At 41.5% G+C, this 27383-nt stretch overlaps 2 protein-coding genes across 3 annotated transcripts in view; both read left to right on the top strand.

The window, feature by feature from the left end:
* Positions 1-25356, top strand: part of slc7a1a (solute carrier family 7 member 1a) — a 28555-nt gene extending 3199 nt beyond the window's left edge. The window contains exons 2-12 of one of the 2 annotated variants that reach the window (XM_064350116.1): positions 9218-9644; positions 10365-10523; positions 10816-10984; positions 12615-12748; positions 14119-14341; positions 15805-15941; positions 17612-17714; positions 17818-18023; positions 18642-18793; positions 20091-20199; positions 21528-25356. In XM_064350116.1, coding sequence (XP_064206186.1) covers positions 9275-9644; positions 10365-10523; positions 10816-10984; positions 12615-12748; positions 14119-14341; positions 15805-15941; positions 17612-17714; positions 17818-18023; positions 18642-18793; positions 20091-20199; positions 21528-21718 — 1953 coding nt within the window. In that variant the 5' untranslated portion in view covers positions 9218-9274 and the 3' untranslated portion in view covers positions 21719-25356. Of the gene's footprint in view, positions 1-9217; positions 9645-10364; positions 10524-10815; positions 10985-12614; positions 12749-14118; positions 14342-15236; positions 15377-15804; positions 15942-17611; positions 17715-17817; positions 18024-18641; positions 18794-20090; positions 20200-21527 lie in introns of both variants that reach the window. The other variant, XM_064350115.1, reaches the window with a different exon arrangement.
* Positions 25357-25980: 624 nt separating this feature from the next.
* mtus2a (microtubule associated tumor suppressor candidate 2a) overlaps positions 25981-27383 on the top strand; it is a 78868-nt gene continuing 77465 nt past the window's right edge. Inside the window, exon 1 of the mRNA XM_064350109.1 lies at positions 25981-26965. The gene's annotated coding sequence lies outside the window, so the exon portion shown is untranslated. The remainder of the gene's footprint in view (positions 26966-27383) is intronic.

The raw sequence follows: 27383 nt of genomic DNA, 5'->3' as shown, positions 1-27383 counted from the left end.
AAATATAGCCTAAATATCATAGTACCATATGTCAGTTTGATAATTATATTCTTGCCTTATAATCATGAATGATGTTATGAACTTTCCATGAGCTTTTACAAGCTACTGCCTACGAGCTAAGGTTGCTAATCTTGGTCAATGGTGTTTCCCATTAGAAATGAGACCGCTAATGTTAACTTTGTGGAAGCTGCTTAGTTATCATTAGCCTAACTGTTAGCCTACTTCATTCCTTTCTGGCTTTGTGTGTTGACCACTGGAGAAAACATTGCTTAATATGAAATGAGCAATGCAGAGATTAGAACTACGAAATGATAGCATCAGTCCAGTCTGTTCTCTTAATGGCTTGCAGTCACAAAAGTCTGTGATTAGCTTCAAAGGGGGGTACTCGATGATGATATTCAATGAAAATGAAAGGCCTATTTTTTGCTATTTTCCCTTTGACATGCAACAACACAACAAAAGATCTGTTGGTGTTTCAGGGATTTGGCCAGCTCCCTCCCTATCAGTTTGCTTTTCTGCAACCGCAATGCGTGCACAACTGTTGTGACGTAAACGTCCATCCATCCATCTGTAAACGTGACATACACCCCAAATAGTACTACAAACTACATCTAATTGCAAAACTACCAAGAACTTCAACAATTTGAAAAGGTCTGTGGGATGGTTGCCCAGTTGCATTCTGAAATCTAATGCGATTTAAGTTCTGAATTTAGGCTAAGTGATACCATTTAAAAGCTTTTTCCCTTTTTATCCAAAGTTTGGAAAACTCATTGCCAACCGTAGGCTTGCCCCATCACTGCAGTCTCTTCCAGCAATTCATAAGGGCTTGAAAATTAAAACATATTTTACAATATACAAAATAAATTATTTACATTTTTATTAAATAATTGAATGCAATTCACTTATGGTTATCAGTTTGTATAAGCACGCATATCATATAATGAAATATTAATCATGAAAAAATTGTTTTAAGCAGGTGTACTCAAACTTTTGACTTTCAAGTATATCATGCAGTGCAAGTGATATTTTAGAATCAGGTCAAATTGTACAATTTTGCCTGATCACTTCAACAGTCAAAACTAGAATTATGAAGAAAGGCTTGTGTGTGTGCGTGCAAAGCGAAGTGGTACATGCGAAAGCATGTGAACTAAGCGTTACACTGACTATTGTGGTACTCAAAATATTTTCCTAAGGTTGGCAGGTCTGCATTCCCCATGAAGCTGCCACAGTTGTCATTGGCACGGTCTATACACATTGCACACTTCACTCATCAGGAGCACTGACTTCTTATAATTTGGCTAAGCTTGGAATGCAGGTACTGTTTAGTGGCACATAAAAGGGTATGGCAAGAATTATTGCGTACACCAGCCAGAGACCTTCCAGGTTGTTTTGTTTCAATTAAAATAAGTTGAGCTTATTTCTGTGTGCCGTGCCTCTTTTTGAGGTTCTGATGTTGAGGAAGGTCACCGATAGTAGGAACTCACAGGTGTGAATTAGGCAGCGACAGATAAGAGTTAACAAATCTGTGTTATGGTACTGGCTTTATAAACATTAAGCCTGTCATTATCTGTTGTTCTCCTTCAAGGCTCCTGCAAAAGACCTTACTAGGCAGGCAAGACCAGTCTGAAATTCCTAGTTTGTTACTTCCATCTCTGGACTGGGGGTAGTGGGTAGTAAGAGCATTTTACTCAGACCTAAAACATCTAGAAACAGGAGTATGTGCTGGTGTGTCCTTTATGTATATTGTAGACTTAACAGTCACTTGTTTTTCAGGTGATATGCAGCAGCATTAAGTGTTCCCGAATGTATTGATAGTAATGGAAAAAAATATCATGAGGTGGATTTGTCATTTTCTTTTTGGCTCCAGTCCAGGCAGTGTTCCTGTCCTTTGTGGCGATGCCAGTGCTTGTCTTTGAGAATATTTATAGACACGGATAAACAACCTGGCCTCAAGTCATCATCTCCTCCTTAATATTGTTGGTTCATTGGAACTTACCATGAACTTAGCAGATGGTACAAGACAGCTGTATACACTTTTTGCAGCTGTATATTTGCTGAAGCAAATCAGGTTGAGCACTTTGCTGAAAAGTAGATCCATTTTGCAAATGAAAATGTGAAAGATTGCCAATGGCCAGGTTGTCTCTGCTGTGCCAGAGCCTAGTTCACATTAAGAATGTGCACCCCGTGACTGGGAGACAGGAGGGTTGTGCCTCCTCTGCCCACCTACTTAATTTAACAGGGCAATGTCCAGAGCAGGAGTATACAGGCCAACCCAGTCTTTGCCCCTAGGATGCATCCCAATACTGTAAAAATGTATCCTCCTTTCCTCCACTACCACTTCATCTCCGATTTTTGTGTCCTCCATCCCTCCAATGTCCCAACGTTGTGTGTAGTGGGTTTCAACTCCTCGTCTCCTCCCAGCAATCGATACATCGATGTATCCTACCACAGAAGTCTTTTCACGTTTCTGAGTGATATCGTGGTGCTCACGCCCACAGAGATCCAAAGACCATCCCACAGAATCTGACACTATCGAAACTTTAGAAAGTGGAGATGGCGGAGAACTTGCCATGAATTTCCCCTATTCTGCAACATATTTAACCTAAATTGTGTATGCTTCAGTGGGTTATTATCATGTTCTTATCACTCAGCAACCTGTCCGAAGGCTAGATTGCCTACAAATAATAAAATTTGGCCTTTTAAGACAGGGAAGAAGGTTTATTTGCTTGTGCATAACTGTTGCTGTGACTCCCTATGTGTGTGCCAGAAAATGAACTTCTGAGAATTGTTTGTACTGTTCATTAAATTGTACTTAACTATCAGGTAGCCTATATGTATCAGGCTATCACATTTAATGTGGCTGTCCACAGTTCACATTACTGGCAACTGTGCTGTGTTTGAAAATCCTCGACTGTACCAGCTTCAGGCAGTGGCACACTTGCGCCTCTTCCACTACACATCCTATCTCTCTGTCTCCTCACTCACAGCTGGGCCTGCAGCCTCTCTTCCACTGCACACCCTATCTCTCTGTGTCCTTACTCATAGCTGGGCCTGCTGCTTCCCTCAGCATCCTCACTTGCTGCCTTTCCCTACACTTTGCACTAGCACAGCCACCCTAATTGCACAAAATAGTGTTTATTTTGTGTTATTTATAGTGTCTATTATTGTAAAATATCAATATATTTTATTTGCATCACATTAAAGCCACTATAGCTACATATAATTTATTTTTATTGGCCCTGTCCATTGATGAAAAAATAATTATGTACGGCGCTTTTCACGCTGTATATAACCACATAAGTTACGGGCTTTAAAGTAGTTGATGCCTGATAATATCCAAACTGCCTCGATTTCAAGACAATAGTTTTCATCAGTTTGAATGAAAGTAGAAGCCAGCTGACTATTAACATTACCGCTGTTACTACTGTATAACAATAACGTTATGGTAGCCTACCTGTGGTGCAGTTTCTCCTTCCTAGCCTTTTTAAAGAAGAATGTTTCCAAACACAGCTCTGCCAAAAGCGAAAAGTTTAACGCTTTCATTAGCTAACCTAACGTTAGCTGTTGACTTCTGTAGTCTTACTTCGCAGTATTTCTTTGGGCAGAGGACACGTTCTTTTGAAGAAACAATGCAAAACAACGGCTAAATTGTACTAATTTCGCTATTTCGTTACCTGGCACAGATGAGCGCCCAATTGCCCAAATTATGTTCGCGTTCATGCTCCACGTGTGCCCGCTATGCGCTACAAGAGGAAGGGGGCAGCTCGCGCAGTTGAAGTATGCCGTGTTGCTTAAAATAAACAACGATTACGGAATAATATTTTTGGGCGGGGGATATCTGTTTATAATAATTAAATGTGGGAACACTGATGAATTCATTTATTCAACCAACTGTTTCAAAAGACGTATTTATAACAAATTGGATTTCAGATGTGACAGTGGAAAATGACATTTCTGTGTGAACACTACCATATGAACGTTGGGAAACAATATGAAGCACCAAATTAGTTTTACTAATCTGCGGAAATGTTTCTGAATTAGCTTCATGTGAGACGCAATAAACTGGCAATAGGATCTGGGCTGTAACAGCTGTATGACATTAGTGTTCTCTATGTTCAGACACTGGGCACTTTGGGATTCTGGAATTACAGTTAATTGCCATGTTTGTATATGCTATGAGATGTTTACTTTGATCGAATGTTGCTGATTACATATTAATTAATGTCTCGACGCAAACCCCAATGTCAGGTACGTGTTTGTATGCTGCATATGCAACTACTTGTACTAATACAAGATATTTTGCAGCTTTAAGTGGGCTGACCATTAGTAAGATCTGTGAATGGCTACGGGATTATTGTGGGCTCAGCATCAGTCTAAGTTATGATAGGGCCATTTCATCAATAGACGACATCAACTTTGATGACGGAGAAGCAGATACGCTGTCCCAATTGTCTTCACGCCTCCTTGTTCTCTCCTTTCCACCATATACTTCCACGAAGGAGCCGAGTTGTTGTGGGGGAGTGGAGAACAGGAAGTGAGGAGTGAAAAGTAATGGGACACACTTGGACACACCCCTAGTCTGGTGTGCCGTATCACGATTGAGCAAAACTTGTTTCACCTCACCTACCCCGGACCAAGGAATGTCAAATGTCATCAAGTGGTGTGTGAGGGAACCACTCGCAAGCCCTTGACCTAAATAAGAGCGAAGCGGTACTCTGAATGACTTCACCATTTCAGGACTACTACATCTAGGCTACTTCATTAGAAGTGGCTAAGCACAACATTTATTTTTAAAAAGCATGATAAATGGCCTCTGTGTTTGGGAGGGTGTGATGTAGCTCCAAAAAAACTCAAATTGATCTGGAGCTAGGCAGAATATCTCTTGTGTGTTTTAACATTTACAGTGACCTTTATATCAAGGCTGGCTCCTCTCTATGTTTCTGCCCACTGCCAGTGTATACGTGATTGTGGAATGGTCTGCTGAAGGCCCCCTTACAGGGACAAGAGGTTCCCAATTGAAGCACACTGGCTCAGCAGTGCTGAGAAGCAGTCAGCACCCTGAAAGATTAATATAAAAGTAACTATCTCATAGGACTATAAAGTTTTATTACAATGTAGGCATTTTTGGAGCATAATTAATGTACCACCACATGAATTATGGTGAGCAGGAATAGTTACAGACACAGTATGTGTCCGCCCAGGCTTCAGGTGAAAAATGTCCTGAATTAGGCCTAGCTGCTGATTTCACAGGCTGCATACTCAGACGTTAGCCTAAGTTGGTTGGCTGATGTCCTGATAATCGCCTGGAAGGTGCGTTCTGAGAGTCTGGGTGTGCTGTTGCAAGAGTGAAAACCCAGGAAGAGTGAGAGTGATAGCATTGAGTTTGCAGTGGCTGTCATAGTTGCCTGGAATAGCAGAGCCATGTGACGCCTCGACATTCTATTTGTAGGCCAGAGGTCTAAATGGACTGCGCTTACAGGGGTGTCTGAAGAATACTGTTCAGTGATAGGTCCTTTCTCTGTACAGGTGAAGCTGTGGTGAGTTCTGTGCGTATGTGAACCTTCATATACTGTATATGGCCGTGTGCTTCTGTGGAAGTGTTGGCAATGATTTAGTTATACAACATATTTAACATGAGTGCTGTAGCTTGTAGATGTCCTTCTTTGTTGTGTTGCAATGTGTACAAATATGTACCAACAAACCCATCATTTTAGTGGCAAAAATATATTAGACATTTTGCTGAAAATACATTTGTCTTCTCAGAAATGTTTGTCTCTGAGATACTTCATTGCGCATACGTTTTTGAAGCACGCTGACTGCATCAGGTTGCTGTTGTACAATTTGTTTGATGAGATTCAATTTTCACATGCAAGAGCTTTTCCTCTTTCTTAATTGCTGTGCCACTCCTGGTTCATGCATGGGCATATTGTTTGAGAGTGCTCAGCTTGGCATAATTGGTGAGTTTGCAGAATTGTAATGAAAAGCCACCATTGTGGGTGACCTACTTGTGCAGAGCTCCAACACTATTAAGAAGTGAATAACTGGCCCCACATGTTTTTACTGTTCAGCATTATCCAGTATTTCAGTTCTAATGCGGTCTTAAGCTCATTTTAACGAACTTCCACTTCTGATGATTAATGAGGGTGACTTTGAGCCAGGGTTATTACGAAGCCTTTCATAGTACCAACATAATTTATTTGGAGGCTGCAAAATAGATGCTCATTCAGTTTGGCTTAAGTGCAGAGGTGAGAAATGGGCCTAAATGTTAATTTGTACTCTTGCTCATCAGTTCCATGACAGAGTGTCAACGACATGTAATCAACGTCCTGGCGTGTGAACGGGCAGGAGGCAGGGAAAGTAAGCGTACGTCCTGAAAAGAGGTTATTGCCCCCTGACCGTGGAACTTTCCACTGAGGGGTGGCGTGAGAGGAAGTGGGGTTCTGTGGGTCCCTTTGGCTTGCCACTGTGGGACTTAATGTTTGGAAGACAGCCAAGAAGCACTGGGTCATGGAATGTGGCTGTGTAATATGTCTCCTTTCGGGTCTTCATCGTCAAGGATATTTAGCCTCTTTTGCTCAGGATTGACATACGCATGCTTGTGACACAGTTTTATCTGTCACGGCTGCATGCACATGGATGGAGAAAAGCTGTGGCAAATATAAATGGGTAACACTGGACTGTCATACAGTTTTATACCTCTGCATACCACATTTCTAATTCAGTTTTTTCTTGTGGTATTTCTTTCGCTTGTCTCACCAAGCCTCCCAGGTACGGTACCACTTGTGGTCACACATTATGGATTTCTGTGTGCATTACACGATTCCAGTGAAGCTGGTGAAACGTCACTGATCCTATCTATTGATCTGCTCCAAGCTGCCCATGAAGCGCAGTAAAAACCCTTCTTCCTGTCACTTGTTACATGTTGCCCCATCCCTGCACTTCTTGGTAAATTGTATTTGTCCTAATACTCTAGCTTATTCTTCTGCCTAGTTTGGCTTTGCAGATGTTAGACCAGGATAGTGTTCTTTGTTCTCGGCTAGAAATAGCTTTACAAAATAAGTAATTGTACCTTACTGAACCCGTGTTCAGCAGTTGTCTACGATCATGAAAATGCACTTTTTGTACGTCGCTTTGGATAAAAGCGTCTGCTAAATGAATGTAATGTAATGTAATGAAGCGCAGTGAGTTTCGATGGGTCACGGAGACAGGAGATTACTTGTGCCAAGCATACTGTATGCTAATCTGCTGACACTTTACAGATCAGAATGTTCTACCAGTTATGTCAGGCTGTCCCTGGTCAAACAGTACAGGACTGTTGATTGTGCCTTTATGAAGGCTACAGTGTGTAAAAGTCCCATAGATCTCTCTTCTTCGCGCTGTGCTTAAAAAGAAAATAACTTCTCCTCGCTGGCTTGTCTGTGTGCTCTGGCTGTGCGTTACCTTGTTAGGATGGTTGGTCCTGGAGCAAGTTAATGTGCGGTTTTGTGTGCATCGCAGTGGGGAACTCCATACTAGTGGTGGCAGCAGCACATGGAATGCTGCGTCTTTGGAACGCAGGACATTTCAAAACCTGCGTTTTACTCTAATTCACTTGCATTCTGATAAAAATAACCGTTTTTTCTATAATATGCCAAATCGTAACAATGGCAAAATAAATGTATAGCTTTATTATGACACTTGTAACAGAAGTGGGATGAAATAAACTGTTTTGGCATTCTGAACAAAAAAAAAAAAGTTTTTGCCACACAGGCTAATACTAAAAAACCTTAGGAGAGATTTGGTTTATTTACTCAGGTTGTGCATTTTTTGGCAGGCCTGTGAAAAAGGGGATAGACCTATTAGATCGTTTTTTTTGGAATACATTTTCCACACGTCCCGCGCCAGCGCGCCTAGGATCTAATCCTATGACACTACTGTGTTCCTCACGGCAATACGGTCATCGTACTAGCTGTTCCAACTGTACCGCCTAGATGGTGGTACAAAAAACACGATTACGTAAATACGTTTTCTATTCAAAATCAATATTACAGCAAGACTAAGTACACAGCAAGGAGAGCACAGGCACGTAAACCCAAACGAACATTGCAGCACTCCTCCCTGTAAAGCATGCGTCCGCTCATGACAGACACAACTTATTAGCCATAATTATGGGGAAATAACTGAATTAAAATCGGACGTCTGCTATACGCAACAAAGGTTAGGGAAAAACAAGACCGGGAAATTAAAAATTCATGCCATTAAACATCCTACAATATAGCAGGCCCAACACAAGCAGAAAATGATCAGCTATACAACATTGAAAGGCCAACAATTTCTATAAAAAAACTAGATTTTTTACTTAGAAAATCTCTAGTGACAAACATTAATAAACCCATGTACAAGACAGCACCTTTAGTGATCACATTGTAGTAACATTGCAACAGCGGGCATGAAAAATGTAGTCATATAATTCTAGCTTTCTGTTTTTTTGATGGTTTGTTGCAGAGGAGGTAACATATCACAAACTAATTCAGAACGCACTTCTTTATACATAGCTTATTCAACATACTACTGGCCTTCTTCTCTACTGTGTTTTGGCTCTATTTTTCTGCATAAAAAACTGAGAATCCTGCGTTAACGCGATTGACATAAAAATAAAACATTTAAACAATAAAGAGACAATGGGCTTTCTTAAATTATTCTTTTTTAAATTTTTTATTCAACCTTTATTTACCCAGGGTAGGTTCGCTGAGCACGGATGCTCTTTTGCAGCAACGCCCTGCTTCACACTCATACACATTCACACCTGGGAGCTGCCCAGTACAACCACAATCCTGCCACTGAGCAGCTCCACTGGAGGGAGAGAACATTTCTTTAGCCAATTAAATCAGGGGATGATTAGGTGGCAAGTTTTTGTTTTTACTTGCTTTTATTCTTAAAAATGTTCCCACGAGAAACCAATATGGGATTCATGACACATGTGCAGACCTTTGTTTTATTTCATGCATAATCCTGTTCATGTGATTAGCATAAGGGAACAGCCATGAATAAGTACAGATACAAAAAAAGATGAACGCCAAAATGTTTGTGGAAACATTCTTACATACAGTTTACGATCAAATGTGATTGTACGCATGTTTCGTGAATGAGCCCCAATGCCAATTTGTGTGTGTGTCGTCAGCAAGCAGTACGATTACAGATCCCAATCACAGTTTCTTCAATTTTTGTTTCTTCCCAGGCTTCTTTGTCCTGTGACCTCTGACCTTTTACCTACGACCTTAGCGAGAGCTGGGCCATGGCTCTGAAGAAGCTGGTGAGGTTTGGGAAACAGCTCCTGCGGGTGAAGGTGGTGGACTGTAACGCGGAGGAATCGCGCCTGGCCCGCTGCCTCAACACTTTCGATCTCGTGGCCTTGGGTGTGGGCAGCACGCTTGGCGCCGGGGTGTACGTGCTGGCGGGGGCGGTGGCGCGTGAGAATGCCGGGCCCGCCATCGTCCTCTCCTTCTTCATCGCCGCGCTGGCGTCCGTGCTGGCGGGGCTGTGCTATGCAGAATTCGGGGCGCGTGTCCCCAAGACGGGGTCGGCGTACCTGTACAGCTACGTGACAGTGGGCGAGCTCTGGGCCTTCATCACTGGCTGGAACCTCATCTTGTCTTACGTCATAGGTGAGATTAACATGCAACGTACAGTGGCACTGACATGAAGCAAGGAGGGCAGTCCTCCAGGGCATGGGCTCTGTTCAAATCTGGACAGTGTACAGGAAAGTCTTAATGACTGACCAAAATAAGGAAGCGGCACAGTGGTCCAAAATGTTTGCCGCTTAATTCATAATAGTTCTTCATAGGATTTTTTTTAAAGAAAGGTTTAATAATTATAATAAAATGTCACATGTTAATGGTTCCATGTTCAACTAATCTGCATTAACAAGTTCTAATGATGGTCTCATGGTACACATATGAATCATCCTTTTGCATTTTACCTCATACATGACTGTTTAAATGTAGGGGAACGACTGACTGGAGCCCTATATGAAGTACTTGTCAGTGTATAGCCTTTCAGCATAGATGGTCATATTATAGGCTGTAGGAATTTTTTAAACAGGGCAAGAAGGAAAGATGCAGCTAAATGAAAAGATTTTATTGGTCGCACTCACAAGCCTTGGGCATATTGGAAGTCGTAAAATACATGTCTGTTAACTGCACCCAAGTGTATTTAAGGAGTAGCCTAACAGACATCCCTTGTACAACAGAATGCCCTGCCAAAAACTGTTTAGGGAACGATGATAACTTTACAAAGATTTATGATTTAATGAAACTTAAAGTATTTTTTCTCCCAGTTGCTGCTTCTGATTTTGTGACATGGTGTTTTTTATTTTTACATCGAAGGTACATCCAGTGTGGCCCGAGCGTGGAGTGCCACATTTGACGAACTTATTGGGAGGCAGATCGAGCAGTTTTGTCATAAATACATGAGCATGAAGGCCCCGGGTATCCTGGCTGAGTACCCTGACGTGTTCGCTGTTTTGATTATCCTCACCCTGACAGGTGATTAGGCCATGGTGTCATTCTCATGCAGTCTGTGCAGAGAGTAATGTTGTGAACAAGGGAAAAGGCTGATTCATAAGTTTTTGTCAAAAACGTACAAATTAATAAGCCATGTCCTACATGGCCAACAAACTTGAGCATGTTTTAAAAAGTGGGAAAGTCTAAAGGTGAACTCGACAATGTTGTCGTAATATGTCGAAATGTTGAGGAAAGTCTCATTGTGATTCAGAATTCCTTCGGCTCTTAACAGTTGACTTTACAAAATTAACAAAATTTGGGTCTCCCGCTCCAGGCTTGCTGGCCTTCGGTGTGAAGGAGTCAGCCATGGTCAACAAGGTGTTCACCTGTATCAACGTGCTGGTGCTGCTGTTCATGGTCATTTCTGGCCTGGTGAAGGGAACACTGAAGAACTGGCACTTGGTGCCTGATGACATCCTCAACGGCACCAACGCCTCCCTCAAGTGAGCAGCCGAAGCTGATTTAACACATGTAACACATTCAGAACATATCAGGGTTCCAAGCATGTAGTAGTGCTGAATTCTTTCTTTCTTTTTCTCCAATAAAAGTAGGCTATCTGTAGCTCAGAAACTGTAAGTACTAGTGTAACCATTTTCAACAGGTGGGCTGCTATGGCCCCCCTCTACCCAGGGAAGGTATCACACGTATTGGCCAGGTGGCAGCACTATAATGCAACATTTTGGCCCATAGCTTTCATACCACGAGTCAAATTGATGCTTGATTTCATAAACACAGTTCTACAACTTACTCATTGGGCCTACCGTGCCACGTCATCTTTATTTACCACAATTTTGTAACAGTTTTTCCCTCTGGCTTTTTTTATTATTTGCATCAAAGTTGGAATACAGCTTTAGGAGACTGAGTTACATATGCGTACTATAAATCAGCCCAATCGCGTGAACCGTTTGGACGCTATTAACAATTTAATTTTTTTTTAAAAGATTGTGGCAAACTACATAATTGGCCAGAATTCCTTGGCAGCAAGTTTGACCATCATGAAATGTGGTAGATACGTTAGCCTAAGTGGTTTAACTTATAAACCAATGTTTCATTTAAAATGACCTTTAGAGAACCACAAGTTAATGGGAATTTCATTAGTTAGTTAATTCCCATTAACTTGTCAAAATCTTAAAACATTGGCCTAGTGAGCTGCAGTTTACAGGATGTGTTGGCTGAAGTGAGACAAATCATTTGTACACTGGTACCCACCACTGATTCTGAAGCTGAGCCACTCTGTTTAAGCAAAAAAGGATTGGGATCCCACAGTGTAGTTCTCCTAAACCATAGGCTACGGATAAAAATCTGCATGATTTTTTAAATCCTTGTACGTTCAAATATACAGAAAGTATAATGATATATTGAAAACTGGGCATACATTGTACCAAAATGCCCAGCTGCAATTGATCAGATGAAGTGACACTTTCACTATACTTTCATCAATCTTCATCAAACTGAAGACTTATTATATCGGAAGTCTCAAGATGACGTCTGTAAAGCCATTTTTAAATTGACTGATGGAAGGGTCTAATAAAGATAAAATATTCTTTCTGAGACGTTCAACATGCAGTAGCTTGGACTCTCATGACACTCCACCCCTTATAACCTCCTCAACCTTCCAATGCATTAGTCAGGGGAGAGGCCTAGGGGATATGGATCAGGCCTTTGCAACTCCTGGTTGTTGGTTCAGATCGCAATGCAGCCATTTCCAAGACATAAGCAGTCAGCTACCAAGATGCTCACAACACCTTCGCTTATTTGTCTAATTTGTCTGTGTTCCATGATGTTTTGACTTGACATGTGCTTGGTAGGTCTAACTTCAGTATGTGCGTGTGCTCCATTTTCTAAGTCTTGCCAGTGTCATCAAGGAAACCTAAATCAAACACGAAATATAATTCAAAGGCCAGTTAGATATTCAATAGAGGATAAATGCTCATTAATTAATCAGCAGTGTTTCTTCAGGAAAGAGAAATACATGACCTTGGCATTGTTCTCAGAAAAAAATAGGTTACCCAAACCTAAGATGTCTGAAGTTTACCCTGTCAGTAGAGTAAATGTTCTCTCTGCCTTTATCAGTGGGTCGGATCCATTGCCACTGAAGGAGAGCCTGGGCCTGGGAGGATTCATGCCCTTTGGATTCACGGGGGTCCTGTCAGGCGCGGCCACGTGCTTCTATGCCTTTGTGGGGTTCGACTGCATCGCCACCACAGGTGAGTAAGGAGGAGACCGTCGAACGCACGCTGGCCCCTCGCACGCGCATAACTCTGTCCCTCTTAAGAGCAAACCTGCAGCCCAGCACAGAGGCCCTTCTCACAACAGGCGACCGTTTTTGTTTTTATGCATCCCGTTGGCACTGGGAACAAGGTCAAGCCAGCAACAGATAACTGCCGTTATCAGGTGGTGTTTTTTTGTTGTTTGTCATTGCTTATAGAGTAGGTGTGAAGCAAGCTGTAGAAGCGTGTGAGGTTTACTCTCTGCCTCTGTCCCCGTCCACTAGTCCTTGGTTCATGGACTTAGCTCAATACCTAGTGCCCGTTTATTATTAGTTTATTCCTTGCTTTCATAGATAATTTTCCCCTTTCCTGTCAGCTGAATCACTCCCCCCGTTCCAATCGCTGTGATTGGCCCGAGGGTTTGAGCTCATGCTCAAACGTGTGTCTCAGTCTCTCTGGGCACGCCTTTCTCTCAGTGCTCTATCTATAGCTTCACAGAGGCCGTACAGAGGAGAAATAGCCTCCCTCCTCCCCCAATACCCCCCACAGACTTCAGTGGCTTGTAAATCAATGGGAAAGGGAGAGGAATAGGGGTGTCAGTTCCATAGTGCCGCCTGTTCGCTTCCATAGTGCTGTCCAGCTGGCTGGAGCTGACTACCCATGACCTTTCCACCCAGGTCAATTCAGGACTTCGTTTCTGGAGTTTTTTTCTCCTTTCAGTTTCTATCTGTTAAGTTTAACGTGGAATCTCGCTGTCATCATGGTAATAATTATTCTAAAAGAAAAAACAATGCAATTTTATTGCAATTTGTGCTTATAATTCATGGAAATCACACAAAAAGTACTTTCAGACAATGTTCTTAGATCTAGTCTGAAACATCCCTTTACAGTGCAAGAATTTTAGTGTAAAAGGAACATTTCACACATGATTGATTGATTTTTAAAAACTTTTGGGCTGCTTGGATCCCTTAGAGTGTGTGAACAGGATGCATAGCCTTTTGTCTAAAAATACTGCAAACATATTGCTAAATAGTTGCTTGCTTTTTTTTGTAAAATAATAGGAAGAATTTTTTCCAGTCTCATAATGTTCTCAAATGGAATTCAGCAATTGCCACCAAGGGGGAAATAAAGACAGCTTTTTCTTCAAAGGCTAAGGGTTTCACTTGAGAAATCCACACAGTAATGATTACTCTGTGCTGCATCATAGAATGTATTCAGCCATCGGTTTCCCACAAAATGCTGAAGATAACTGACAGAAATTCTTGTTCAAGTGCTGCCTGTGCTAGCACTGGATAGATTAGAGTGAAGTGACCTTTGACCCTTCTGTACGTTGAGCTTCCTGTCCTGTGTTCTATACTGTGCACTAGGTGAAGAGGTGAAGAACCCTCAGAAGGCCATTCCCATCGGGATCGTGGCATCCCTCTTGATCTGCTTCGTGGCATATTTTGGCGTGTCAGCCGCCCTCACAATGATGATGCCCTACTACATGCTGGACAAAAACAGCCCCTTACCTGTGGCTTTCAAGTACGTGGGCTGGGAGGGGGCAACCTACGCCGTGGCAGTTGGCTCCCTGTGTGCACTGTCTACAAGGTAAGCTGCCTTCCGCTGGTTCCCTCTGGCCTGTGATGGCTCACATGCAGGTGTGTGTTTGTGTGCAAGATCGTCTCTGTGCTTCTGTATTCCGTCAGTGGTAGACAGCGAAGTGGCAGTAGATTAATATTCTGAGCTCTGGGATCACACGACCTTGTTCAGATCAGCTCTGAACTCGGAACTCAGTATTGGCACGGAAGCCATTTGCATTGTTGCGGAGAAGAAACAGTCCTTAATTGTGATTGCAGTCCTTAATTGTCAGTAAATGTTTTTTTTTTTTTGTCTTCTAGCAAAATCCTGCTCAGGGAGAATAGTAAATATCATTTTGTTAGTACAGCTTAATATATAATATGGAAATCAACATAATTTTAAGTAGAAATGTTTCACATTCCAGTTACAAAATATGTCTGTGTGTGTTTGTGTGTGTGTGTGTGTGTGTGTGTGTGGAATTTTCACCTCACTGCTGTGGCAGGTGGTTTTTTTTTTTGATGTTCTTTGGGACTTTGCTTGGGCAAGAGTCTGTAGTCTGTTTATGAGGACCACTCAACCCTGGCCCCTAGAGGTGTGCCTGGAGGCCGCAGCCTGAATTACACTGCAGTCACCTGATCCAATTTTGCTTCTACTCACGTGGTTCTGCGGGAGCATTAACTGTTTAAAAAGAGCTCAAAATCCTGTTGGATAGCAGCTATCGAGGACTAGGGTTGAGTAGCCACTGCTTTGGCCAATGTGGGATTGTGACTACTGGGGCCTTTGTCCAGCTGATGGTGTTAATCGCTGATTCTTCTGTCTTCTGTTTGGTTTTGTGTTTTAGGCTGTTTCTGCTGTGTGTTTGACGCCACTCTCTCCCTGTTCACTGACTCGCATGGCATGGCTTATTCTCTCTCCCACATGCTAGCTTGCTCGGGGCCATGTTTCCAATGCCCAGGGTCATCTGGGCCATGGCAGAGGACGGCCTGCTCTTCAAATTTATGGCCAAAATCAACCCGAGAACCAAAACCCCTTTAACTGCTACTTTAACATCGGGCATTGTAGCAGGTGAGGCTGGGATTTAATAGTACTAACGTGTGGTGGCTTTTTGGTTCCCTCCAGGTTGTTTCCTCAAACATGGTCTCAGCACGCACCTGAATCTGGCGTACCTGGTCAAAACTGTACCTTACAAACAGTGTTGGGGGAATCCCATTGGGCAACAATAAACTGTTTTATTTATTATTATTGGTACACAGAAATGACATTTCACAGCATCACAACTAACCGGTCTTAAATAAGGGGAAGAGTACACTCAGAGCTGCGGTTGAAACCAAACTAGTCTGACCGTACCATGACGGTCTTTGTTTTTTGCTGATTTTTCTTTTTGTTTGTTTTGTTTTGTTTTGTTTTGTTTCGTTTTTGTGCGTTATACATCTGTACCCTTACCCTCCCCCCCCATTACTCCACTTCCCAACCTCCCTTCACCCCTTGCGTAGTCTCCTGGGTTCCATGTTTCCCCTCCCCCGAATTATCTTTGCCATGGCCAGAGACGGCCTGCTCTTCTCGTTTCTGGGGCGAGTGAGCGAGAGGAAGACGCCCATCATCTCCACCATGGCGGCGGGGTTAATGTCTGGTAAGCTCGGGCATGTGCAGTGAGCTCGTCAGTAAGTGGTGCTTTGGCCAGTGTGAAATATCGGCGGCCATATTGGGGACAGTGGTGACAGTGGGGAGGCTTTCTTCAGTGAGACTCGACCAAAGAACTGCATTGTTCTTGTTATGTTACTGCTTTTGTACGAAGATATGAATATATGAATATTCCATACAAATGGTAACATTCAGCAACCAATCAACGGTGAAATTAGAACAAAAATAATCAATGCATTTGCTTCTGATTGGCTTAGACTTGTCGTGTAGACATGTCACAATTCCTGAGCTAACCAAGCTGTAATTACACTATAAACATCTTATAATTATACATGTTGGGTAATAAATAGTGAGACTTTATATTGGCTCTGAAAACAAAAATTGTGGGAAATAATACAACATGGGTGTATATGATTTTATCTATTTATTAGCAAAAACTGTATGAAAGGCTTGTAGAACCTGTGGAGTGTTTGGTGGGTTGGGCTTGCATCAGACTTACTGTTCAACTGTCCAGGTATAAAACAGGAAGTAGCATATGTAGTTGTGCAATCATGCCTTGTTATGCTCTGTTAACATTGATATAAAATGTTAGCACTTAACATTAGACATAGGCCATGCCTTAGCACTTTTGCTGGATGATGTGAGGAAATCTTGTTTCATTTAAACTAAGCCAAAATAATCAAAACTGTTTGCAAAGGAAAGTAGAGTCATATTCTAATGTGATCCCAATTTCCACCAGTTGAATTAATTATTATTCATCCGTGGTTGTGCCAGCCAATGGAATGCTACGTCTTTGGAATGCAGGACATTTCAAAGTCTGGTTTTACACTAATATGCCTGCATTATGATAAAATCTGATGAATAACATGTTTTCTGTGTAAAAAAATGGCAAGTTGCTCACACACACTGTCTATAAGTCATTACTTAAAATCTAGACCTGCCATTAAAAGTATTGATCAAAATTGTGCCAAGTTACATGAAAAATATTGGCTCACACAAATTAAACAAGCTGTATTCCAAAGCAATGCAATGTTTCCTAAATTGTTTCAAGTAATACTACATATTATTTGTGGGCCTGGAGCATTTGTGATAATGTAATCAAGCAGGAAAATGAAGAAGAAGAAAAGAGTCAGCCTAGTGACTATATCTGTATGGTTAAAGCATCTGTGTGTCTTGTGACCAAAATGTGTACCATGTCCTTGTTTTTTGAATTTATGTGTTTTTTGTTTTGTTTTGGTGTGGGGTTACCTGTCAGTTGGGCTTGTTTATGTCTGTTCTATAAGTTGGGTGTTGGGTCAGGATCAAAGCTGAAACATTTTTGGATTGCAGCAGGGTTTTTTTCCCCCTGATATGGTGGGCCTTGTTTAATCAGTTGAATCTAGGTTTGCAGTTGTCTCATCTTATCTCTGCATACTGAATCATCACACCATGCTAATTTCTTACTGTGATTTTAATGTACTGCTTTGCGTATAGTTTTGAAGGACAGGCAACAACTATGTGGCTTAAGAGGTCTACTCTGCAAAAACTGATTTCATTGAACTGTCTTGTTAATGGCTCCATATATGGGGAAAACCAATAAAATCATAACATTATTATTTTGCAGTGGCAAAATGTGGAACAACTCCAATAATCTTCAATGTTTTGTGTGACTTCTCACAGCGGTCATGGCCTTCCTCTTTGACCTCAAGGACCTGGTTGACCTCATGTCTATCGGAACACTGTTGGCCTACACCCTGGTGGCTGCCTGTGTCCTTGTGCTCAGGTATTTCCCCACGCGCTGTACCGCACACACACTCCTACCATACAGTGCACCGAATACAAATCGCCGTGTTTTTTTTTTTTTTTTTGGTGTCTCTGTTGCGCAGGTACCAGCCGGAGCAGCCGAACCAGGCGTACCAGATGGCCAGCACGCAGGACGAGATCGAGCTGAGCGAGTCCATCGGCGCCCCCAGCACCAGCATGCTGCCCGGGGTGGAGGAGCGCTTCAGTGCCAGGAACCTGCTCTTCCCGGCCAACACGGAGCCGTCCAACCTGTCTGGCTTCGCCGTCAACGTCTGCGCCGCCAGCCTAGGTACAGCGGTCACGTGATCACCACCAAATACGATCGTATTTGTATTGTTTCGGTCGAGGGAGGGAATTATGCCTGTAGTTTTATTATGTATGTTTGTATGTACTGTATTTGTGTCTGAATTTGTAAGCAGGTGTACGTGTGTATGTATGTATATGTATTTATATGGTTTTTTTTTTATGTGGACCCAACGAAGAATAGTTGTTGAATTGGCAATGACTAATGGGGATTCAAATAAACAATGAACAATGCAACAAAGCCCCTGCACAAAACACGCATACCATATACCGTATGACGTACTGTATATTCCCACCACTTATCAGTTTCTCTCTTCCCCTCTTGTTACAGACAAATTGAACACTGTCTCACTCTGTCGTCTCTTTCTCGCTCTTTTTTCTGATGGTGTTATTGCTCAGTTTTGGCTTTATTGTGGTTTGATTTGTTTCTGTTTAAATCTTTCTTGGCATTTTTTTCCCTTTTTAGTTTTTTTAGGAGCATTGTATTGGATTGAAAGTATATTGCTTACTGGTTTCTGTAAATTTGTTTTGCAGTGTTTTAATAAATGGGACATAAAAATCTAATCTCTCTCTCTCTCTCCCTCTCTCTCTCTCTCTCTCTCAGGATGCTTGATTCTGGTATTCTGTGTTCTGGCGGTTCATGGTGGGGTGGTGCTGTGGAACATGGCAGTGCTGAGCATCCTGGCCATAGCCTGCCTGTGTCTCACCCTCCTTATCTGGAGGCAACCTGAAAGCAAAACCAAACTGTCCTTCAAGGTCTGTGACACACATTTCTCACTTCATCCCTAGAATACCTATGGCCCCTGAGCCAAAGCTGATGACCCTTAATTCTCTCATATCTTGCAGCTATGTCACCTGTTATGACTGACAGCATAATTTCCGTGTCTGAAAAAATTCAGTGCTGCACAGACACACTCAAAGCTCCAAGTCACATGTCCAGCTGTGGCACTTCAGTCAGCTGGGCTGGCTGCTCATAAATAATTTGCTGTCCCCTTTGCTGAATGATGCGTTTTTCAGCCTCCTTAAGGTGCTGTTTTATTCAGTTGATGTAGGCCGGAGCATTTGCTCCACGGTGGCACTTAGCATTTCGTGGACACTGCACTAATTTAACTACAGGTAATCAGAGCACTAGGTACAACTTAGCCTGGAAAATTGGGAGGATTGTTGGACTGAATGGCCTTTTTTTTTCATCATGTTATGTTATGTTATGTTATTATTTATGTATGGTTATGTTATGCTATTTATGTTAGTTATGTTAGTATGATTATGTTATGCTATGTTATGTTATGTTTGTTATGTTTGTTATTTAGTTATGTTATGCTAGTTATGTATTTAGCTATGTTTTATGTTATGCTATGTTATGTTATGTTATGTTATGTTATGTTATGTTACACTGTAAAAAAAAAAAAAAAAAAGTTCAGAATACTTCATATTTCAAGGCAGCTCTCTGCACTAAAATTTGCAGTTTTGACCTTCATTAGTTCAGAAAACTCAATTTTCAGTTTTTCTAACAATGAAATTGAAGTTTTCTGAATAGAACATCTAATGAAATTTAGTTGGCAAAACGTACAACATCTAAGCTAAAAACTAAATAATTTAATTTCCAGCCCATGTCATCGTTTGCTGTGCTTAGATCCCTCATTACATTTCTGTTACCATTCATCCTAGCTTAACTATTACACCGGGCGGGCCAGAGGAGGATGGGCCCCCTCTATAGCCCAGGTCCTCCAAGATTTTTTCCCGTTGAGTTTTTTCTCACCACCATTTGAGTGTTTTTATTTTTTTTACCTCAATTGATAATTTTTTGGAGGCACTGGCCTGTTCTTTTTTTCTTTTTCCTTTTAACCCAATTTTCTTTTGCATTTTCACTGCAAAGCGTCTTTGTGACAGTATCCCCGTAAAAAGCACTATACAAATGAGATTGAATTGAATTAATCACAGTTAGCATGTACTAGCTTTTTCAGACACGGCAGGAGAGTAAATGGAGCAGCACACAAGCTCTAAAGACATAGGGTTGACATCTTTCCAATGTTCCCCCTCTGTCTTCCTGCAGGTACCCTTTCTACCCTTGCTCCCTGTGATCAGCATGTTCGTCAACGTGTACCTGATGATGCAGCTGGACAGGGGCACCTGGGTCAGATTCGCTTTCTGGATGGCCATAGGTACACCACACCTCACACTCCCTCTGATTTTGCCTGAGAGTTAGCAGTATGTTAGCGAAACTGAAGGCATACTGTGCAGGATTTTTAAGCCTGTGTTTGCTGTCAAAGAAGTCTCCTCCCCAATCTTCAACCCTGCCCACTCACCCCCGAGTATCTGAGAAAATTGACTGATGCGTTAATTCATTAGACGCTATCAGTAAATTTCTCCCATCAATTACTCTGATATTACCTACATTGTCCGGTCGGGACCACAAACCGGACATGTATAAATAATTTGAAAACCGGACCTACCGGTAAAAAAAAAAGACGGATGTCTGGCAACCCTAGCTGGATAGCTAGAGGTAATGTTACTTACAGGTCCAACAGAAAAGAAGCCAACTTTTCATCGCTTTTCATCCCCTTGGCAAGCTTCAGCTGATGCCAGCAAGCAAAAGCAATGCCAGGGTTAGCTCTATATCGATGAACGAGCCCTGTCGGCTTGTCTTTTTGCTTCACTGTATCTGGGCCACTGCAGTGGCTAGCTAGCTACCAACAAACCGCAAATCTGATCCCAGACGACAGGCTCTGTAGCCACATCCACCCCTCCCCACACAGAAAAGAGCGCTATGCCCAGAAATGTCCCAGGCACATTTTAGAATGCAATTTGCATTACATTTATTTATCAGACGCTTTTATCCAAAGCGACGTACAAAAGTGCATATCAAGGTCATTGGAACAACTACAAAACACAGGTTAGATAATCAATATTCATTTTGTACAGTTATTCATAGCCAAGAACACAAAGTTCAGTTCACACAGTGAACATTATTCTGACGTAACCTATGCTAAGTCAAACTAGGGGGCAATACAAGCTACAACATTAGGACCATAATACAAAGTACAATAAGTGCTGGAATGGAGGTACATGTAACATGATTGGCATGAAAGAGGGGGATGAAAGTGAAATGATCCGCGGAGTGGTGGCAGTTAGTCCAGGTACAGTCTGAAGAGATGCGTCTTCAGACCACGGCGGAAGATGGTCAGAAGACGCAAATACAAGTAAAGATGCACAAATTCGGTGAAAGTGCGTAAAAACTGAGATTGTCAGTGCATCTTACTGTAGATATGCCTTAGCATGGTTATTTTATAATATTTTCAAAGTTAAAATCCTGCATACATAGTATGCCTTTAAATGAATGAATACTAAATATTTCAGTCCAGTCACGGGAAAGCCGGGCACATATATCCACGGTGTGGATCAGCATTGTTGTGATGTCTTTCTTCAGTCGTCATCACTGAACACGAAAGGATGGAGGTTTTCTGATGTTTTCCTCGCCTTCCCTCCCCAGGGTTTGTTATATACTTTGGCTATGGGATCCGACACAGTACAGAGGCCGCGCTGGCTCGCTCAGGCACCGAGGCCGACCTCAACGGGTACAAGCGGGCCTGCACGCTGAACGGGGACCCCATCGCCCCCGAAAAAGAGGCCTTCTTCAGCGACGGGTGTGAAGCCGCGGAGGAGGACGATGGAGATTTGTGAGGATCCAGGGGCTTGCTGCTGTAACTGCCACCAGCTCAACGAGTTTAACGTCAACTGCGACGCTTGCATCATAGGCCTGGCATTTTTTCATTTTCATTATTTATAGAAAAAAGCTCTCTTGCAAATGAAAGGGAACCCAGGCAAAGTAAGTTGGCTGGCCCATGAGAGCTCTTCACATAAATAAGGAGATGGGTGGGATCTATTCTCCTTGCGCTTGTGGCTGCTAAATTGCCTGTGTGCTGCAGCACCCTGACAAGTGCTGTTGTTGGTGTCGCTTGTTTGTTTATATTTTCAGTTTGCAAGAACCCAAAAATGAAAGCACTACTTTTCTTTACTGTGTAGGGGGAGGTGGCTAGGGCCATTTTAAAACTGCAGCTTTTGCCAATTTTCTGATTTGTTTCTGTCTGATCTGGAGGTCAGCAGCTTTGAACAAAACACTCAGCTCCTGAGTTAGCATTTATTTGGAGCATAATGGCTGCTGCAACCCATTGACTTTGTGGCATATGCTTTCTTGTGGAAGCTTTTAGCATTGCCCAGCTATCTGTTCAGTGGAGTTACATACCCCTTTTTGGGGTATGGGTGAGGTACTGACCTCCTTTTCTAGTGATCCTGAAATACTGCCACACTCAAGTGTATGAGTGACAATACCCTTTAGAGACACTTTGCTTTATAGCTCTTATTGCAATAATGTACAGTGCAGAATAAAATCTGAGAAAGAATTGTTTTAAAACGTGCAAAAAAGAAAAGAAAATTATCTGCCCATGCGATAGCTAGTTTGATTGCTCTAACAAACTGAGACATTCAAAAGAACACAGGTTAGATGTGTTGACCTTAGAATGGAACTGAATAGCTTACAGACTCTGGTGGCCTCATAGAAAGGAGCCCAACAGTAGGATTCTGACAGGGTGAGCTGACAGTCCCTCTTTTATACAGACCTGTTTAATTTTAAACAGAAATTAATTAATATGATATGACATTGGTGAGTGTTCATTGGTTTCTGATCCTTGGAGACTCCCCCCACCCCCACAGGGTAATGGTTTGTTCCATAACTTAGGCTTACTTGTAATGTTGTTGGGAGGGGGGCTCTAAATTATAATTAAAGATAATAATATATTCCTCCACAAATTTATATTCTACAGATTTAATAAAGTATGTTTAGGAAAACTGGTCACCACATTTTCATAGTCAGCTATCATACACTTCATGAGGGTGAGGGTATATATTAGTATTCTATTTTTTTTTTACCAGAACTGAGAGAACTTTGCCAACCCCACTTGAAAAATGTTGAGATCGTAGCCCAGAAACACTTTCACCCTCTTTTACAAAGATAATCATTAGTGCCACCTAGTGGTATAGCCCAAAGAGAGGCCCTGTTTTCAGGGAGTTGCTGAGATGATACAACATATTGAGAACAGTGCTGGATTCTGTCACTCAGTAAAGCCACACCACTTGGCTTGTGTTTTGTTGTTGCTGTTTTTGGAAAAAAGAACGTAACTTTTTTGTTTTTTCAAATCAATTCTTTCTCCAGTTGTGAAATGCCGAGTTGTAACAAAACAAAAAGCAATATCAGCCACTTTTCTCACTTCTCACTCTACAGTCCAGTTGAGTAAGCACCAGCATTGAGCCCGAGGTTGTTACATGTGCAGTTTGTGCAAGGGAGTTCCTGGTGCACAAGGCAGCAAACATGATCCAAATATGTTCCAAGTGTGTTGATTGTGTAGCAATTGTGGTTTGAACAGGCGCAGTGCTATATTTTCTCCACATTGTTGTAGAGGTCATTGTGGACTTGTTCTTTGGCTGGTTGAAAATCAAGGTAATTTACATCCCAAATGAAGATTCTTCTCTTAAATCTCCAGTGTCATGCTAGTAGTGTATACATTTCATTGATCAGGCTTCATGTGAAATTAGTAAAAATATGAATTAATTATTTGTGTATAAATATATCTTGCTATATGCACAAGACATTTTCTGTAAATAAAAATTTGTTTATATTTTCCTTGTGGTAAATTATTTGTAAATTACAAACATGCATTTTTTTTTTTTTTTTTTTTTTAAAGCAGTTGTTTGTTAAATGTCTTGAGATTGTCAGTGCTGGTGAATGGTCTGTGTCGAACGAAGGTGTCAGAATCTAGTCCTGGAAAGTCCTAGACTTTGATGTGTTTGAGCGCCAGTGATCCCTTTAATCTGCGGATTGACTAAACAGTCCTCACACCATGCTCTGAAGGCTTTAACTGGCTGCTATATGAAAGGAAATCATGAAAACATGGTGACACTCTGACCCTCCACTGGACTGGAGTTTGGCACCCACCATTTGCTGAGCCTTGACTTGGTACTTTGTCGCGTACCGAGTGTTCCATGTAAAAATAATACTTAGACTGTTTGTGTGAGTATTGTATAAAGTAACTGCATTTCTTACACAAACCTGGGATGCACCAGGTCCCTGAAGGTTTGTACCTTCACCCTTTTGCACTAGTGTAAGATAAAGTTGATGTGTGGTACGTACACCCATGCAACGTGAGAAATATCTTATTTGAAGGAAGGTTAGGATGTACCCCTGTACAACTCGCTGTGACATCTTTACTTTCACGTGTGCCTTGAATTTACATATCACAATTAGGTCTATTTTTCTAAGAAGAAATGTGTTCACTGCTTTTGCTGCTCTTGAAATATGCACACCTGCCAAAGCTTTTAGACACCCTGTTTACAAAGTAAATTTGTAGCCCACATGGCAATGTAGCTGACTGTGACACAACCGTCTCATTCAGTTCAGCATTCTGTAGTTTTGTACTTTTTGATGGAAACAGCAATATTTAACTAGTGATGTACCCAAGGAGAATATATCATGTTATTTGTATTTTTTTCAGAATACATGAAAGCAGCCTTGTTATGAGTGACTTTGGCTATAATGTCTAGCCCAATTCAGATTTTTTTTTTTTTTCAAATCTGATCTGTTTATGTCCATCTGTCTGCACTAGCTCATATAAGTGATTTGTATGTGTGCCCATGCGTTCAGACACGCTGCACTTTGAAATGCCTCTCAACTGCAAAATGAGAAGTTGTACGCAGGGAGAGAGATGTACGATGTAGAAAAAAGCACTTGAACGCAAAGAAATCCAATCAGTGTGTCGTCTTTGCACGTGTCACGTCTAGAGATTTGGAACTGAATCGCAATGTATTTTCGCTGTTTGTTCAATGGATGAAAATTTTTGTTCCATACCCGAGTCAGATCTCTGTCAGGCAATCATAACAGTCTAATCATTGTGTAAAGTGTATGTCATCTACATCAGTTTAAGTTTTACTCTGTTTTCTTGGACCATTTCTAATGTCATATCTTGGTGTCGTTGTATTTGTACATAATGCTTAGATAACACTTTACATTGGAGTGCTGCCTATATGTATATAAAATGAATTAATAATATGCCATAGGTCATATAATAACATATAGGCTCACGTATACGCCCTTTTATTATCATTAAGGAAAAATGTATGCTTTACAAGATATGCAAACAATTACCAATAAGTCATTTTTTTTAAATATATGGAACAAAATATTACTCAAAAGTAATTTTTCTGCAATGTAAATATCTGAAAGGTGTTACTTGTATGTAAGTGGTGCTGTAAATAAATTCTTTCCAAGATTTCTGATTTCACAACTTTTTTTTTTCAAATACACGACTGTAGACTCTTCCGGCACAAGTGTCCTTGCTAGTTTCAGACTGAAGCAGTTGTCATTTTCCCGTCCAGCGCCCACGTTGTTTAAATAGCAAATGTACTTGCGCCCATCTGTGCGTGTTGGTCTTAAAAAGAGGTGTGGTCAGGCGCATTTGTTGGCGCATTGCTATCTTGATGCAGCGGAAAGCGATTGCGCGATTGATCAACAAAAACCTGGTCTTAAGTCAATGGCGCAGTATTTTACTGTTATTTTAAGGGCGCATTATTAAGATAGTAATATGCTCCTACATAGGCGGGTGCACAACGCGCGATATTTTTTAAAATACAATAACATGGTTAGTCATAATATTTATCAGAAATTATTTCCTACTACTTGGCAAATCCGCCATTATAATAGCAGTCCGCCAAGGTGCAAGCGCACCTGGCTTTTAAAGGGAATGGGAGATGACACTCTGATTGGTTTGTTTCATTTTACGTCCAAAACACACCTATGCTTAATGAAGAGACTATATAAGTACAACCCCTTTGAACCATGCGCCTTACTTTGCGCTCAGATTATCCGCCGTTAAACTAGCAAAAGTGGATTTGAACACGCCCTAAATGCACTATTGCGCCATGCGCTTTAGACCGTGCGCTTAGATCGTTAAAATACACCTGATTAGGTAAAACCTTTTTCTGCTTTCAAATGCCGTTGTCCTTTGCTTTTGTTGTGATGCCAAGGCTCGCTAGGGTAATTGTGTTCTTGTTTGAATAACTTTAAATGAACAAGAGTAGTTTGCATGCTGCCAGGCAGGTTTGTGCTTTTTGCATATACTGTCTATCATGGGCTATACTTTTCCAATCATGGGAATTAGTGCACTGTGATCTCTGGTCTTTGCATTTCTGTTTTCGCTGTAAGTTTCTCTGGATATGAGTGTTATGACTCTGGGTCATTTATTTGTTCTGTTCTGTATTAACAGCTCTATCTCCTTCCCAGTGGGTGCATTCAGTGTGTGGGTGTGTGTGTGTGTGTAATGAGCTGCAGGTGGGGCTCTCTGATTGGATTAGGTGACCGGATTGCTGTTGGCTGATTGGGTAATGCGGAGGGTTTAAATTCCAGCTGACGCCAGCCTCCCCTCCACGCTCTGTTCCATTTCCCAAAGAAGGCCGTTCTGCTGGAGTTTAGAGTTGTGTGTGTTAGCTGAGAACTTTCGTGATTAGCAATCGTGTGTTTGAACTAAGAGATAGTTGCAAAGCATGTTATGTGACTTTTGAAACTCTATTAACTCTTCTGTACTTAGAATTAGGAATCAATTGTACATCTGCTAAATACCTGTAATGTGATGTAAAAGTCCAGCAAGATTCTCCTCTACAGTTCCACAAACAACTGTGTGCTTTTAGGAATTTCTAACCAGGCAAGATAATTATGTAGTTCATAATAATTCACATTATTTTCTAATTGTACGGTTAGGGCCACATTCTTGGATGCATTTGTGTTTCAATGCAAATAGCCTGCTCCTCCTAACAGCAAATTGTGGCTGCAACACAATGTATAGAACATGCAGAGACGGTGAAGAGGTTTAGTCAACCAAACAGGTGAGTGGATAATATAAGCATGATCTATTTGACTTGATACTAGTGCTGCTAGATACAGATCGGTGACAAATTAAAGGGAAACCCTGAATAAATGAGTGGAGAAACAATGAATTCAGATGCTATGGCCTTGCAGTCACCAGATCTCAACCCAGTTGAACACCTATGGGAGATTTTGATCAGATGTTAGACGATGTTCTCCACCACCATACTCAAAACACTAAATGAGAGAATATCTTTTAGAAGAATGGTGTTCCATCACACCAGTAGGGTTACAGAGATGTGTAGAATCTATGTTAAGGTGCATTGAAACTGTTTTGGCAGCAACACCTTACTAAGACACTATGTTGGTTTTTGCTTTAATTTGTCACCGGTCTGTAGGTGTGCCTAAAAGTTGAAACTGTGTGTGTGTGTGTGTGTG

Source organism: Anguilla rostrata, chromosome 9, assembly GCF_018555375.3.
Source record: "Anguilla rostrata isolate EN2019 chromosome 9, ASM1855537v3, whole genome shotgun sequence".
Lineage (NCBI taxonomy): Eukaryota > Metazoa > Chordata > Actinopteri > Anguilliformes > Anguillidae > Anguilla > Anguilla rostrata.
This window is presented reverse-complemented; position numbering and strand designations above follow the sequence as displayed.